This window comes from Oryza brachyantha, chromosome 8 (genome assembly GCF_000231095.2).
Source record: "Oryza brachyantha chromosome 8, ObraRS2, whole genome shotgun sequence".
Classification (NCBI taxonomy): Eukaryota; Viridiplantae; Streptophyta; class Magnoliopsida; order Poales; family Poaceae; genus Oryza; species Oryza brachyantha.
The window spans coordinates 6157859-6175656 of NC_023170.2; the positions used below are offsets into that span (position 1 = coordinate 6157859).

At 39.2% G+C, this 17798-nt stretch overlaps 1 protein-coding gene across 1 annotated transcript; it reads right to left on the bottom strand.

The window, feature by feature from the left end:
- Positions 1–13754: 13754 nt before the first annotated feature.
- LOC102708548 (stromal cell-derived factor 2-like protein) lies at positions 13755–16677 on the bottom strand. Its single transcript, XM_006659194.3, has 6 exons — positions 16247–16677; positions 15929–16069; positions 14839–14979; positions 14417–14466; positions 14182–14311; positions 13755–14059 (listed from the first exon to the last, which is right to left on the bottom strand). Exons 1-6 carry the CDS (start codon positions 16352–16354, stop codon positions 13976–13978), a joined length of 654 nt encoding a protein of 217 aa, XP_006659257.1. The 5' UTR covers positions 16355–16677; the 3' UTR covers positions 13755–13975.
- Between the last annotated feature and the right edge of the window lie 1121 nt (positions 16678–17798).

Below are 17798 nucleotides of genomic sequence, written 5' to 3' on the forward strand. Positions count from 1 at the left end.
GATCAGTGCACCGTCCCCCCCCCCCCCCCCCCCCCGCATCCCCGATAAGGATGAGTTCCTAACAATTTGATTCCCTATGGGTGGTGGATATTAATCATCCCTGTCTCCTTATGGGTCCCCGTTGCTATCTCTTAGCCCCTCTGATTGGCCTATTAAAAACCCAGACTAGGCCGGGTCTAAAAAAGCCCAACAAAAAAAATCTAACCCAAGACAAGCAATTGAAATGAAACATGGGCCGCTTGACCCAATCCCCGGGCTTTCTTAGTATAGGTAAGACTTTTCTGACTATTTTTAAAATTTCAGACTTTCTCATTTGTTTATAAATTTTGGGCTTTCGAGCTTCAATATGCACACCTAGACCTGGACTGATGCATGGTCATATTGGGCCAGGCCAGGCTTGAACATGCCTACTTGTTGACGTCAAAAATATGATTGCTGACGTGTCACACACGAATGCCTGGGAGTTACTTCTTAGAACACTCCAGTGCAGGATCTAAATTTTTAGAAGGTGCGCGGTCGTGCCATTCAGTTTGATCCTAGAACTGACAAGATAAACAGTAAAACAAGGTAATCGACTATCAAGCCGATAGGTGATTAAGAATCTAGCCAATCGGACATTGATGTAGCCGTATTTAGCCGATAGGGCTCATCGATCGGCTGTTGAAAGCTTGAATCGGCTGAGAATCCGATACAAATATACTTGAATCATAAATAAATAAATAAACAATGAGTACTTTGCTGCGATTGGCTAAAACCAATTTGCATGTGATCCTCTTAAGCCAATGCAACATAAAATAATTAATGATCTAAATAAATCCAGTCGATTGGTATAAAAATAATGCAGTAAGGCAATCGGCTACTCTATTGATGTAAATATGATAAGCATGTAGATTGGCAAAGATCATCGGCTATAAACCACTGACAAACGACCAAGATCTATAAAATATCTAGCCCAGATTGCTAAGAATAGCCACAGAAGATCGGACCAACTGAGACAGTTCAACATTACGCCTAGCAATGCCAGGATATATACTAAATAGATCTAGATTGCTATCAAGTCGATGTGCCGATGACTGATAATTAACTTATCGGCTGATACTCCGATAAAACAATGAGCAAAATACATTGATCAGATATAAACCATCTGATAATCACAATCTACTAGATCGGACCGACTTGAGACAATATTAGATTGAATATGTCAAATAGTAAATTCAAATCAACGTAGATCGTCCAAAGTGGTCGACCAGATCAACTCAAGACACGAAAGTGATCTAGGTTGAAACTGATACGATAACTAGCAATTGCATAACCAAATTTGAAGATCGGATCGAACCGAGACAGTTCTAATCTAGCCAATACGATTGCCTTGGCCAGTAGAACGTAGGACTTACCCCTTTGCCAGAGATGGAGACGATGCAGCCCCGCGTCAGGTGCCAAGTTCTTCCGGTGTTGAAACCTTGGTGAAGAGGGTGGCGATGCACCGTGAGTAATTGATCTATATTGTGTAGAAGTAGATGATTTACAATGACCTCGGGCATAAATATTTATATCCACGGGTGGATAGTAGTCCATGTCGGACATGACACAGGACTCCTAATAGATAAAAAAATAAAAAACTCTATTTGGGCTCTAATTCCTATTGAATACGACACAGTTTCCTAATAAATAAAAAAATAAACAAGTCCTGATCGGACTCTAACTCTCTTAGAGATAAAGCAAAAATCCTAAACTAACTCTAATTAATAGATAAAATTATGCCGTCATGCCATGGTCTTCACGATTCCCTATTGGATTCAAACTCCTCCGGATAAAATTTCCATCTGTGATTGCACCTTTCCTTATCCGAATCCAATAAGGAATTTACCAAATTTTGGTGTTAACAATACTATAAGATATTCAAGTAGGAGTAGATATTACAAGCATCCTTTTGAGCTTGATGGATGCCTTGACATAAGGTAGTTAGTTATGTTGGTTTACGGGTAGGCTACAATACCTATAAATAATTTCTTTATCATATTAACCAGGATATCTTGCGAGTAAATGGATCAAAGATAGTTACCACTTAACACGCAAAGTAGCAGGAGTAGAGTTGAGGTAGCCAAACCTGACAAAGCATGCGTCTATTGAGAGGAAGTAGTCGATCCGATCATCCTCTCCACACACAATTGTCTCGTCCTTGCAAAAACTTTTTGCGTTCCCATGTCGATCAACGCCGCAACGTAGTAGTGCCTCTATCAGTATCTACATATCTAGTGGTGGGATGTCGTTCTCGTTTGTGTCAGCTTCTACGTGAGGCTAGGGTTTTGCTCATGATGGGAGGTACGACTAGGGAAGGTGTTCTATATTTTCCTCAGCCTCTCATGCCCATATATATATATATATATATATATTAGCGTTAATACATACATCCCCTTAGTATAAGCTATTCTTTACCTTCTCCCTTCCAAGGTCTTCTAAGGCCCATCCCACCTCCCACCCTCTTCCCAAGGTCCAAAAATCGCCCCCACCTCATTCAAAGGCTGGTCAAACAGTTTTTCTCCATGAGTCAACTCTCTTATGGACTTCCTCACATGTGTACCAAGGTCTACTCCTCGTCTCACGTGAATTCTGCAGTAACACAAACACAAAAATACAGTAACACGATAGCTAATTTATAGTAACAATGTCGAAACATACCTATGAGGGGTCTACTTTTTTTAAAGCACTTTTTTCTAACAATGTGATACAAACGTTTTTAAAAAATAATATATGAGGTGGGAGATAAAGTTGATTAAAGTTTAAAATCTTAAGAAATATATATAGGATTTGTACTAGTATAGACTAATACTATGCCAATAGCTATAGTAATACTGCACTTTTTCTGTAGTAATAACACTATGTTACTATAAAATATGTGCATTGTTACTGCACAATTACAGTAACATCGTGATAGATGTGCAATAACATTACGATATAAATGTAATAATATGTGTGTTGTAATAATATATGCGTTGTTACTGTACAATTACAGTAGCATCATGATAGAAGTACAATAAGATCATAATAAAAATATAGTAACACGCGGTGCTTGACTGCATACAACTAATACATATGGGAGAGCTAAAAGATTGTATTCCCTATCTTTAGAGGGTAATGTCTCATGTGTCTTATATTGTTTTTAAAAACTATTTTCACCATAATAGTTAAAAAATATGATTTAAAAAACTAGATCCGTCATGACTATATTTTAATATTGTTACTGCATTTTATAAGGCATGTTACTATATTTTTATCTTTGTGTTACTGGACTTCTCAGGTAGACGGAAGTGGACAAAGGTGGAGTGTGGGGGAAGGTCAAATGACAAGTTTGACTGGTGGGGGGAAGCTTTGACCAGGCCGGGAGGGGGCTTTTGGACCCTTGGAAAGGGGAGCATGGTGGGTTTAGGCCATATGAGGGAAGGAGCCATGGAATAGTTTATTCTAAGACAGTGTGTATATTAGTTTTGATATATATATATAGCAAAACCAATATGTGCACCTCCTTCAAAGTAAGTTATTCTATGCCTCCCTCCCCTCATAAGGCCCAAACCCTTCCCCACCTTCTTCCAAAGGCCTAAAACCCCTCTTCTAGCCTAGTCAAAGCTCTCTTGCGTTGGTCGAACCCGTCCTTTGACCTTCCTTCACACCCAACTTTTGTCAACTCTCGTCTATCTAAAAAGTGCAGTAACAACGTCAAAATATAGTTATGACGGATCTAGTTTTTTAAATCATATTTTTTTAACCAATGTGGTGAAAACGGTTTTAAAAAATAATATAAAACACATGAGATATTGCTCTCTAAAGATTAGGAATACAGTATTTTAGCTCTCTCACGTGCATTAGTTGTACTGTAGCAATAGCATACAGCCATGATGTTACTGTACTTCTATCGTGATGTTACTGTATTTCTATCACGACGTTACTGCAACTATGCAACACACATGTTACTACACGTATATCACGCTGTTACTGCACTTCTATCTATCATGACGTTACTGCAATTATGCAGTAACAATACACATATTTTATAGTAACATAGCGTTATTACTATACAGAAGACGCATCGTTACTGCACTTATAGATATTTCTTAAGATTTCGAACTTTAAACAACTTTACTCTCACCTCATATATTATTTTTTAAGAACTTTTGTACCATATTGTTTGAAAAAAATATTTTAAAAAATAGATCCCTCATGGGTACGTTTCGACGTTGTTTCTACACTAGTCGTCGTGTTACTGCATTTTTGTCGTAGTGTTACTGCATAATTCCTGTGAGGCGAGAGATGAGCTTAGATAGACATGAGAGGAAGCCCATAAAAAGATTGACCCACGAGGTTAATCCTTTGACTAGCCTTTAAATAAGGTGGAGGTGATTTTTGGGTCTTGGGATGAGCCTTGGGAGGCCTTAGAAGAAAGGGGTATAAAATAACTTATACTAAGGGGTGCACGTATTAGTCTTTCTCATATATATACATACATATATATATATGTATATATATATATATATATCTATATATCCACACTAGAAAAATGCCAGTGCGTTGTATCAGGTAAAGTAAATTTTAGGTGTACAATTAAAATAAATTTTCAAAATGTAGCGTTGATTTGGTAAACGTATGTTGTATCAGATAGGTGGTCTTTCGACAACGTTGGAAGATAGATGCGCACTAAATCCTGTTATGTCATTTTCAACAAAGATCTTTGAGTCCTACTCCATTTGACTCTTTTTTATGCAAATATTCAATTTTGATATGTGCAATGTAATGACAAGTATGAATGTTTGAATTTCATAAGAAGATGGTTAATAATATTTTATTGTTAAGTCATTATTAATTTGCACTAGATACATATTGTAAAAAATGTTAAAATATAAATATACAATGATGATATAGGAAAAATATGAATTGAGAAAAATTGTATGTGTACGTTACTACATACATAATAGTTTTATTCGTAATAATGGACAATAGTTATATTTATGACATAACAATTAAAATGAAATTGTTGTTACTCGTTATTGATGTGAATTATTTGGTGAAGGGTGATATGACGGTGTATGTTTGTATGTTGCAATGTCAAGAATTTAGAAAATGTCATGTCAAAATTTTCTTATTTTCCCTATAACATGTCCTAAATGTCACAAATATAGTCACAAAGTATTTTCTTATTATTTTGTATTTTTTCAGATCTTTTAAAGTTTTTTTGTTTTGCATTTGACATCTCATAAATTTTCTTATTTTTAAATATTCTTCTACCTGCGATTTTCTCGCGGTAAACACGATTTTCGCAACCAAAACCGCGCAGTTTTGTACGATTTCCGCCATTCTCATACGCTATTTCGGCAAACATTAGCCGTGGTTACCGTGCGAAACCACGTGGCAATCGCGCAAAACCGTGCGGTAAGTGCGGTTATCGCACGGTTTTGAATTCAATTTTTTTATTTTCAAATTCATCACGATTTTTACGGCATCCACAATTACCATACGATAACCGTGCTAAGGACGGTAGAAACGGGTACTGAAACCCTAGATTCAACAAGGCAAGAATAACCAGACAGCGGCTAGATATACATATATGATGTGTTGTTTTATGTAGCTTATATTTATATTATTACTAGTTTTTTATGCGTATGTTTTCTAAACTACTACCATATGTTTAATTATTATCTCACTATTCTAAAATAGATTTTTAACTTTATGCCATTGAATAACTATTAAAAAAACAGATAATCATTTATTTTAGCCCTAGTTGCAAATTCTAGGATGAGATCATATCAACTTATCAAGAACACCGCCCTAACAACTTGCAACTTCAGTACACTGCACTAATGTTCTGAACTAGGATTAGCCTTTCCATGATTGGATGGCGCACAGATAGACAATAATTTTCTCCCAACATCGAAAGAACATCCACTGAACAAAAGAAAAGGACTTGACATAAATATATGAAGCAGTTTCCACATAGGATTACCCAGAGGAATGGGATCCTCTGTAGTACTGCTTATCTAGATGGGTGTACGCAAAAACTGAAACTTAGATATCACTGTATGTAGGAATTGTTGATATCACTGTATGTAGGAATTGTTGCATCCTCATGTACAAATCAATATTCAACAAATAAATTGGTAATAAGCAGCCATTATCACTTTATCATAACTACATTTGATAGATGATGTCCAGCAGAGGAGGCCAGAATGCATAAAGACCTGAACGCCAGATGGAAAGTGACTGAAGGTACATGCAACCAAATCAGCGGTAGAGATAAGTATGTCAATTCATGTCTTTGGAAGATCACAAAAAAGAATTGTTATCTTGGAGTTACGTCATCAGCATCGTTCCTGTTCAAAAAAACATATAATTTGATCTCTAAAAGCTGCTGTTACCTCATAAGGCTGTTTGAGCTGATGCTTTCAGTCATGTTTGTTAATGACCACATAAGCTTTACATGCCAAATGATTGACACTACATGTGTAAGAATGGATAAGGTTAATCAGATAACAAGTTGAACTGCTTTTGATGTTGATGAGACCAAAAGGAACATAAACAGAGTTGCACAAAATCAGTGCATAGAACAAGAGTAAGTTTCCAAACAGTGTGGCTTATCAGATGGAACAGTGAGTATTGATTAATCATGTTATTTGAGAAATGAATTCCAGACTAGGACATCAGTGATGTCTTGTCAGAAGACAAAGCATGAGTGTAGTACACTCTGTACTTGATATTGCAGGAGCTGAACCCTCAGATCACTGTGAATATTTGGCTAGACTGCATCGTAAATTAAGCAGGTGCAAAAATAACATGGTTGTGGTTATTTGTCATCATCAAGGCTGTTTTACCTGCCCCAAAAATTCAACCATATAAAAGTCAAAATCTAAATTGCATTGCTATGCTGTTTTACTAATGATGCAAAGTAGTATATCATTCATATAGGTATTACTAGAGCGCTATTACATCACACTATTTTCAATGCTTAATTGCAATTATTTACTGAATGTGGGATGAAGGCATCACTGATTTATTCGTTGCTTTACTAGGTAGTAGAACTATTGGGGTCATAAGTAAAGTTGATCAAGTAGACAAAGACCAACTATCAAAAAAAGAAAGAAAAATAACCAAAGCTCAGAAAGCCCTTGATGATGTTGAGGATGCCTAATAACAGCAGCTGACATTCACTGGATAGCTACGATATGGAATTCTGTTCCTATTGCCTCTGTTCAGTCTGGAGCAAAGGTCCTGAAAAACCTCACCAGACACTTGCTAACGTTGTGTCACATAGGATTAGATGGTGAGATTGATGAGAGAAGTGAAGAAAGGGCGTAGGAGCTATCTCTCATGCAAGGGGTAACCTCTATACAAACTTGAATAGGTGCAAATGAATATAAATAATTAAATAAATAAATAGTAGAGTATTGGAGTTAGTGTATTATATATGCTAACTTTTAATCCATGACTGATGATGTTGAAAGAATTAGAGGTAGCAATCACCTCTAGTCCTCTATTATAAAACTTGCTCTAACCAGTAGTTCTAAGAGTAAGATCTGTGTCGCGGATAATATATACTATGAAGTGATAATGCCAGCAATCCATTCCGAGTACTAAGTGTTTGTCATTAAAGTTCCTCAGAAATGTGCATGGGAGGTGCCGACTATTTACAGACAAGCACGCGAACACAACAAACTCTGGCTCAGTTACTCTTTATTTCATCAAAATTGTCCCATACATGAACCATAAATCTAGTTCATAATAAAATCAGGTGCCAAGGAAATCCATCTAGAATTTGCATAGCCAAATGAACAAGAACTCCAGAAAGTTACTGTATAAAGAGTTTTGATACATGATTATTGTCTTCCTTGCATGCCATCAAGAGAAGTCCATTCCTATTTAATTTCCTCCTTGTGTAAACACCAAACACATGATTTACACTTCGCTAGTGTGAAGAAGACTGGAAAATTCAAAATATGCAAGTATGAAAGAGGATTAACTTAGTCAGCTATTCTTAGTATAAGGCACAGCAAGATGAACAGGATTATATTGTCAGTCTGGTATCACCTCTAACAAGTCTAATACACTATCAGTTTATGATGTTTTAGCAAACACTAGCCAGTGCAATTCATAACCAATTGCAGACTAATAGAGAGGAATGTGATAGAAACTGCAATGACCAATTGATATTTTGGAGCTCCTAGTCTTACTCTCAGTAATTTCTACATAAACCACATGTTTGCAGTTTTTAATTCTGGCTACCTTTCTATTTTGAACTAGGTGATTTCAACTGGTGGTGCCCCTGGACACTGGGGATCGAATACAGGTTGCATGCTGCATGTTAACCAGCCATTCTTTGGTGGTTCAACGTTTATGCGTAGGCAATGGTAAGTCAGTTATAATATTTACTTAATAAGTTACATGTACCTTATTTATTTGAAGGGTTGACAATCCAGTAATATCAGGGTCCTTGAGCTGCTCAAGTTGTTTCTTCCCTCTTCTCAGCAAGTATTCAATGTACACAAAGTTCTTCCGATCAATGTTCCTTGCATTCTCACGGAACTCTGCTGAGACAACAGATTCAATTCTGTGGCGCTCCTCTGGAGACTTCAACCTTGCTGTCCGTAGGAATCCTCTGTACAAGGCCAATACCTGCTTCTGAATACCAGATAACTTTGAACGAGAGGCCATTTCATCCTTGTTAAGCAACCATCAAAGCCTAAAACATGCAATTACAAAATGAGTCAACTCGACATGATGTGCACATTCTGCAACAGAATATACACTACTATAAATTTGTAAGTGATTGCTCGGCTTTTTTCATGAAAAAGCCAAACGGCATATTTGCAAACGGAAAATACTTTGTGAATAAAACTTTTATATACGAATTCTTAGCGATTTAGAAGCCAAGGCTAGAAAATAAACTATGGTGAAAAAACCCCAAAATTAATTCCAAATTTTAGGTTGAAATTTTAAATTTTGGCTTATAAGCATAAGCAGAAGTGAAGATGTGGGTGTAACTTTAGCTGCTTGACATGAAGCAATGATCATACCCTCCTACAAACCAACTGAGATGATACAAAATTAACTGTGACACGAAAGAAAGTATAGCAGTTGCAGATTATCTAACTTAGCAAATGCTGGCTTGCAAAGATATGTAAGTGCAAAATTGGCAGCCTCCAGATGGTGGTTCTTGCTGATACTGATCCTGATTATCTGAGAATCAGATCTTTAGAAGAACAATAACTGTATGGCTAACCGGTTGGACTCGGATCCTGATAAGAGGGAATTCTAACCAAAATTCCCATACTACTTCAGATGAGGAAACATGAGTTCCGATACAACACAGTTCCATATTGACAAGTACACATTAGTTCAAACATATGTTATTTCTAGAGGCTAGTCATATATGCAATATAAATATCATATGAATGTAAACGAGGCTATGGCTTTATAAGCTCATTCAAATTTCTGTTCATAAAATGGAATGATTTATTTACTGTTCAAAGTTCCTAGCATACATCAACCGGAACAAAATGGATCTGCACTGAATGTATGCAACCAAACAGCAAAATCATCAAAGGGAAGCTAGCAAACATGGCTTTGTACATTAGATAGTAGTGAGCATGAATTCCAAAATTGGTTTCTACTACATGTGAAAAGGAATAGTAGTGAGCATGAATTCCAAAATTGGTTTCTACTACGTGTGAAAAAGAAACAACAAATTCTGCAAACTGAGTCATTCATGGCCTGCAGTGCTTTGTGAACATCAAATGGAAAATTAACTTCCCTAACTCGAGCATTTACTTTGGCGTAAACATCACGAAAATTTCATTTGGCGACAAGCTTCAGACTCACAGAACCGCAGCAGCATAGACAGAAGGGAGCTCAGATCCACGTTTACAGAGAGAAAATTGGTACTTCCAACATTCAGTCAAGAAATAAGTGCTAGGGGATGCGGTTGTCATCAAGGCAGCGAAGGCAGACTGGTTGGAACCAGTAGCCGTCTAGCAGTTGACAGAAACATAAAGTAGCTATCTTCAGATATTTGTTTGGCAATGCGTTTTGATTTAAATTGTTCTTGACTTCCACACCCTGGAATGTGGAAACCTGTCATCTTTTCTAACCAATCAAAAGTTTATATTAAATTCTAGTCGTCAACTGTCAAATTAAAATATGATACCATACTTTTGGTACTTTGCCTACAGAACCCGTCAAACAGACCTACATTGTTGCAGTTAAAACTGGGCAATGTAATCAAATGAATGTTTGGTGTTGGATTAGCATTTCCCAACAAAATAAACAGGGAAACTTATGTTTATATCTCACCAATACTTGGCTGCAAAGGATTTCAACAGACGGAGGGCGACCAGCGGGACAGACGGAGGGCGACTGCAGGAGAAGGGGGCGGCGGAGGAGGGCGACGGCCAGAGGAGGGCAGGGCGGAGGATTGCGAGCAGCGGAGGAGGGCGGGGCGGAGGATGGCGAACGGCAGAGGAGGGCGACGAGGGGAGGAGGGCGCGACGGGCGGAGGACGGCGCGGCGAGCGCAGCGAGGACAACCCGAGCGCGCGCAGGAGGCCCCAAACCCTAGCGAAGCAGCGAGGGGGAGAGAAGTGAGGCTGGGGGAGATGACCCCTCGCTCCTGGGCTGCACGGGCGGGTGCAGCGGGACCGCATGCGTTCGGCCTGGCCGACGAGAGAAGCTCGATTCCACCGTTTCTACTATTCTACTCAGCCTACCCTATGAAGCCTTTTTTTTCTTTTCCTGCATCTGCTGGCCTGCCACCCACCCTCGTCCGCTCAACCAAACAACTATCTTCATACATGACAGATACGAGCTAAACCTCATACAGACAATCAAACAGGCTCATAGCGTCCGGTTCCGGCGACGCTAGAGAGGCTTTGGTAAGCAGCGAAAACCTACTAGAGAGAGCGGGCGGCGGCGGCTATGTTAGTTGGGGAAAGATAGGCTGGAAACTAAGCAGGAGACAGCAACCAAGGAGGAGGAGAATAGGAAGGAAACAGCGGGAGGAGAAGTCGAACCAGATCGTCCGCCAGAGCCGCTCCTGTGCCATCGTGCCGTCGAAGGTGGAGACGTGGGCGACGTTACGGCCGGGTGTGTTGGTGCTCGGTCTCACGAGATGGGCCGTTGTCTGTTCGGTCTCTTTGCACAACGGCTTAAACTGTTGATTTTGGCCTTGGGAGTAGATTGGCCCATACTAGTTCAATGGCCCAAAAATATTTGTTTTTTCTTCGAAATATATCACAAAAATCTGCCTCCGCAGCTCCGCTACATGTTTGACTCCTCTGTAAACTTCTTTTGATCGATTTTAAAGATTATAGCCCGACTACTAACATAATCCCATTCAGATAGAATAAATTATAATCTGATGATACCATCTAATACCAAATGATATCAACTAATAACCGTGATTTAATTTCTTTATCGATAATACCATGTTAGCCGAAGAGACGTATCTCATGATTTAATTTGTCAAGATCCCACTAACAGCTATGATTTAATCAAGACAGATTTACCACTTCATTATAGAGATATCTCTGGACTCCTTGATGTTGTAAATTATGTAAGTGTATAGCCATACCAAAGTACATTGAGAAATCAATGTAATATCCTGAGTTGAAATCAATGGAATTAAAGAAAATGAGTTGTTTAACTAAGATTTAGGGAAGTAAGCAAAATTATTCAATTAATTTGACCTAAAGGACGCGAATGTGTGCTTTCATGTTCGTCGTATCAAAATCAATTAAATAGATGTATAGTTGAAATCTCAGAAATACCGACTGAAAGTTTCCACGATCAAAAGTTGTTTAAAGTTAATTTAAAGTTGGCTATCCGTTCTTTTCCTTTTTGTTTTTATAGCTAAGGTTTTCCCTTTTTGTGGGCCGAAAGTTGCGTTCCCGGGCCTTGGGCCTAGCCCAGGCCAGCCAACCGTCGTTGCCCCTTCCCATGTGTGTCGCATTTTTGCCGAGTCGGTATGGTCATCAATCTACCATGAGAATTCTTCGTGTCGTACACATAAGTTGGCTATTCGTTAAGTTGTTTTCAGCGAGTCGTTAAATCATATTTAAAGTGTGGTTAGATTCTATTTTTTGCAAGTCCTTAATCATGTCATTAGTCCTATCATATTTTCTGTCATTCGTTTCATGACATGTGTTCCAGCGCAGATTCACTATGCAAATCCATGATTCGTGTATGTTCTGTTCTATCGTGCGAAGTCGGATTTCATTCAGGTTTTTCCAATCAAACCATTAATAGTTTTGTCGTATTGGAGGCGTTAATGAGTCGTCTGTTCAGGTAAGGTTCTATTTTTCCATTTTATTTTCCTATTTTGTTTATGTTGTCGTTAAAAAGCCATTAACTCATTTTTCAGATTTAGCTAGAAAACAACAAAACTTCTAAAATCCATAACTAATAAATCTGAAGTTTGTTTAAGCACATTCAAACTTCTAATAGTTTTGTCAAGAACCCCATAAAACTAGTATGTTTTCATGTTTTAGTTGCCATGTGTATTGTTTTGTGTTTTTAATTATTTACTTTAGATTTCGTTAAAACCCAAGGTTCGGTCTACTACGAGGTCGTAGCCCAAGCGTTCCAGAGAGTTGCAAGTCAAGTCACATTATTAGCAATTCATGTTGCTAATCCTTGAGCATATTGATCCTAGTTTTTTTAAAACTATTTTCGCATTGTTACTTTATAAACATGCATGTTTTCACAATTATATACTTATGAGAATTACCTATGCTTTGCTATTAAGCCCTATGTTGTATTTATCCGGTTACCTTATAACATTGGGGGGCTTTGTTTTGTTTAAGCTGATATTCTTAGCCATGTTTAGTTCTCCAGCTCATATGATTTGAATTGAGACACTATATTCATTCTCATTAATAAATCGGGACTTTGTCTTATTAAAAGTGGTTGTGTTTAGAGGTTTTCACTAAACAACTAAAACATGATTAATGGTAGGTTATGACTGCATGGATTTATTAGGAATGTTCATGGCAATTAAGGATCGGTTCACGGAAACCCTTGGAATACTTATCCATATTTACTACGAGTTAATATGGGCAACGAGTGGGCTTGACATATAGTTTCTCCTCGCCTAAGCATCCATGCAAGGATAGGCGTGAAGGAGTTGAGTCAGTCCAGATATGAATTGATCAGATATCGAATCTACCATGATGAAGGGGATAGTTTGGCCAACCTGGGTGAGGGTGTGGGGAATGCAACCTTAGTACGGTATGAATGATTAAGAGTAGGTTGTGTGAATAGTTTTGTCACGGTCTCTTCACAAGATGTCATGGTAACATGTGGTGTAGGGGTACATACGTGAGGTTAAAATTATATAATACTGATCAGAGTAAAACTATTTAAATAACCGCGCTCACGGTAACGATAGATCAAAAGAGATTCGCCGTGATTAGTTTCAGTGAAAAAACCTCAAAATCAACTTCAAATTTAAGATTGAAAATTTAAATTTTAGCTTATAAACATAGGCATAAGGAAAAATATGGGGGTGTTTAACCGTTGTACCCTTATCAAAATCCTTCGCCTTCTATAATCTATGCTTTTCCGTCCATGTGTTTAAAATAACCTATTTTCTTTAATCTTTAATTAACTGCTATGCTAGATGCCAACAACTGGATTAACTAAGCCAATTTTTTTTAGAGATGTTCGAGCTTTTTTATACACTCCTAAACCAATCAGAATTCAGAGCAAGAGAGGTATTTCTTTGAACACAAGGAGTCCGGAAAGAACCATGTATAAAGTGACAGTCTGCCGCTAAACCATGTGCAACTTCATACACAACAAAAGTTGCTCTAATAGCTCAAAATTAACTGAACTGTACTCTAATGGTTACAACTTACAACTTTAATATTTCAAATCGTACAAGCATCATACTGTGTTAATCATGGCACGTCTCACCCTACCGGCCTGCAACGCAGACGCAGCTATTTTCCCTGGTTCACCGGGAGATAGACGCCTTCAGCTGCAAGCCAGACATTGTCAGGGCGCTTGTCGCCAACACCACATACCTGCAGGGGCAGAATAATGTTAACAAATATATTCACGTTCTTCTGTTGTTTGGAGGTGATACCTTGGATGACAACGGATCGAATGGAAGTATGGGAAACTCAAACATGCCCTATGGACTCACCTCTTGCTGTCCACCAGCAATGCGGGTGTACTTCCTATCATGGCTATGCAGATAACCACCGGTATCAGCATGGCGCAACCGAATTCTCTGGTCTTGTCTCCAAGACTTCCCACTGCCCTCAATCTCGAGCCTGATATAGGAATGGTACAAATGTACAATGCAATGAGCATGATTAGGTCATGGATTTCACAACAGCTCAGCACATTCCACGAGAACTCTCAAATACGGAACTTACCTCCAGTAATCCCCAGTGTCCGACTCATTCTCACCACCAAAGCAACTAACCTGAGATTAGATTCATACATATTTCGATTTTAAGGTCCCAATGATTTAATTATACAATACAATGTAAGAACAATACACAAAAGCAAATAGATGTAATGAAAGTCCACATCCAATGCCAGACATTATCCAGGCCTAACAAGAAGCAAACTAAAACCTCACACCCCTAAGGTTTCATGATAAACAGAAGCCTTCACTTTCATTAATTCCAATAAGCACTATTTTTGAAAATTATATGTATCATGCAATGCTGAGTTGCAGAGCAATTCCATAATCCTTATCAAGAATTAGACATTAACAATAATAGTCCTGTGGGTGTGTGTAAGAATATGTTAAACAAAAATAGTAAAATAAAATATTTGCAAGCTAGCTGACCTCCAAATTTCCCGTAATGGGAGAAGCATGCATGTGGCTGTGTAGCCACTTCCTAGTTCTCATATGTTGGAGCCTTACAATTGTACCATGTGTTATGGGATCACCTTGTTTTGCTGAAGTATCTGGTTGCGGTCTCACTATCTGCATTATCAGACAGATTTTACAAAGTATCTTGTCAGGAAAAGCTTCAAGAATTTGATGTAACAGAACTAAAATAGCAAATGTAACACTTCACATACATCAATTTCGTCTGAACAAATATTATCCAGAATTTCATATGCACATGATTCTATTCGAGTGCTTAAATCATCATGGCATAAGCTTAATCTACGAAAAAATATATTAAATAAAATGGAAATTAGTCTCCTGGGTAGTACAATTCCCCGATCATATTTGTAAGGTGCATAATTCAATCCAAAGTTGCAAGGAATTTTGATCCATGCATGCATGTACCCTAAACTTAAGCAGACCTTGTCACGACAAGATTTGCTTTATCATTCTTCTAATGCAGTTTGATGTAGCAAAGTTAGAGACCATTATTTCTTAATTTAACTGAATTGTGACATCGCAAGAAAACAAATGGAAAAAATGAACACATTAACATTCAGTAATAGTAACGGAAGTGAAGATCATGACTCATTTTACTCTTGCATTGTCGAAATCATCTGTTCAATATAAGGCCAAAAGTGTTTCTCGTACGCAGGGCAGGGTGTTATAATAACCAATATCTCAAAAAAGGAGCGCTGGAAAGATTTCAGCAGGATGTAGTGAGGAAATCAGCAGCTAAATGATAGTCGACTAGACAAAAGGTAGTGAGTATCTTGTATGAATAAAATAACAGAAAACAAATAAATAAACAAGTAATCAAGCCAAGCATACTAGCTCACTTTGGTAATTCTATCCAGCAATGTCATACTGGAACAATTCAAATCAACAAGCATGTGTTGTTTTCTAAAATGTTTAAATAAGAGCTTTGAAATCAAGTGGGGAATCATGTAGGCATATACTAGAAACTAAACATTCAGCCCAATCAACTGCAACAATATTGGTTGATCAGTCCGAAATGGCAGCGAGCAATAAGTACGCATACCCAGAAGCTATTGGCGTCGTCCACGTTGGGGAAACTGGTGACCGATTGCTGACCGCTGCCAGATCCATAGGGCACATCATGCGAATGCAACCGAAATTTGGTCCTCTCATGCATCAACTTGATCACCGATCCGTAGGTAATCTAACAGAGTATCAAATAAACAAATGAATTATTGATCCAATTCACCAAGCAAGACGAACCCAAATTTTCCCAATCCCATAGGCGTGACACACGCGACACAGTCCCAACCAAGCCGACCATGAACGAACTAGTACCAATCCCCGCGGCTCAAACAAAGGGGGAAAGAGAAACTCCAACCTCGACGACTCTGTCCGGATCAGCGGCGTAGGACTGCGCTGGCGACGCCTCGGGGAGGTCGAGCCCGAGGTAGAGCAGCAGCGCGATCGCGAACGACGCGGCGGCCATCGCCAGCAGCAGCGCGAGGAACCAGGTCCTCTGCCAGAACGGCACGTGCCCCTCCTCCTCCCCCTCGGAGCCGCCGCTCCTCACGATCCGCTCCCGCGCGAGGGCCGCGGCGAGGCTCGCCGCCGATTCCGCCCCCGGCTGCGCCCCCCGCTCCCGCTCCCCGGAGCCGGCCCTGCTGCGCCGGGCGAGTCCCTGCGAGTGCGTCGCGGGCGGCGCCACCGCGGCCGCGTCGTGGAGGGCGGCGCGCCCGCCCGGAACCTTCCAGAAACGTTCGCCCCCCAACCCCGCGCACCACGAGCTCGTCCCGAGCACGGCCGGCGTGGGTTTGGGGCTCTCGCGTTTGAAAAGCAAGGGAGGGGGCAGTGGAACGGACGCTGCTGCGACGGGAGGATGTGCACGCCTATTTTCTATGACATGTGGGACCGATTGAGGTGTTTGTTCTGGTGGGGACCGCGTGTCATTGTGAGGGGTTCGAGTGGCTGGGTGGAGCGCGTGGGTGCCGCGCGCGGCGGGTGTCGCGGCCACGTCACGGGAGGGGGAGGAGGACGAATGGGAGGCGAGAGCGTGGCGGGACGTGGTGACGTGGAGGGATGTGATTGGTCCGGGAAACTCATCGTGGCCACCGGCTTTGTTGTTGTGGAGGGGTTGGACTTGTATCCGAGGAGCTGACGGGTGACTCTCCCGGTCAAGATATGCTCCTCGGGCCCACTTACACCGGGCCTTTCTCTTTAGGCACGTTTTATTTCCAAAAAGTTTTCCAGATTTTTATATAGCATTAAATATGTATGAATATTAAAACTAATTACATAGTTATAGAGGAATCATGAAACGAATTTTTTGAGCCAATTAGTACTCTCTCCGTCCCATACTATATAGGATTTTGACTTTCTATTTATAACGTTTGACCACTCGTCTTAGTAAAAAAAATTAAAAATATTATTTATTTTGTTTATTGTTTTTTTTCTTATTAAAAGTAGTTTAAGTATTACTTATAAAATTTTACATTTGCACTAAATTTTTAAATAAGACGAATGATTAAAAATTATAAGTGAATAGTTAGAATCTCATGTAATCTGGGAGTGAGGAGTACTTGATTAGCCATAAGTGCTACAGTAACCCATACGTGCTAATGACGGATTAATTAGGCTCAAAAGATTCGTCTCGCAGTTTCTTGATGGAATCTATAATTTGTTTTGTAATTAAACTACGTTTAACATTTTAAATGTATGTCCATATATCTGATGTGATGTTTTTGTAAAAAAATTAAATTGAACGGCGCCTTACTGACAGTGTCTGAAACAAGAAAAATATATTACCTCCCAGTTAAATAGGGGTTTAGTTCCTAAAATTTTTCGAGTCTAAACATGTGTATAGAGTATTAAATATAGTTAAAAATAACAAATTACACAGTTTGAAAGGAATTTATGAGATGAATATTTTGAGT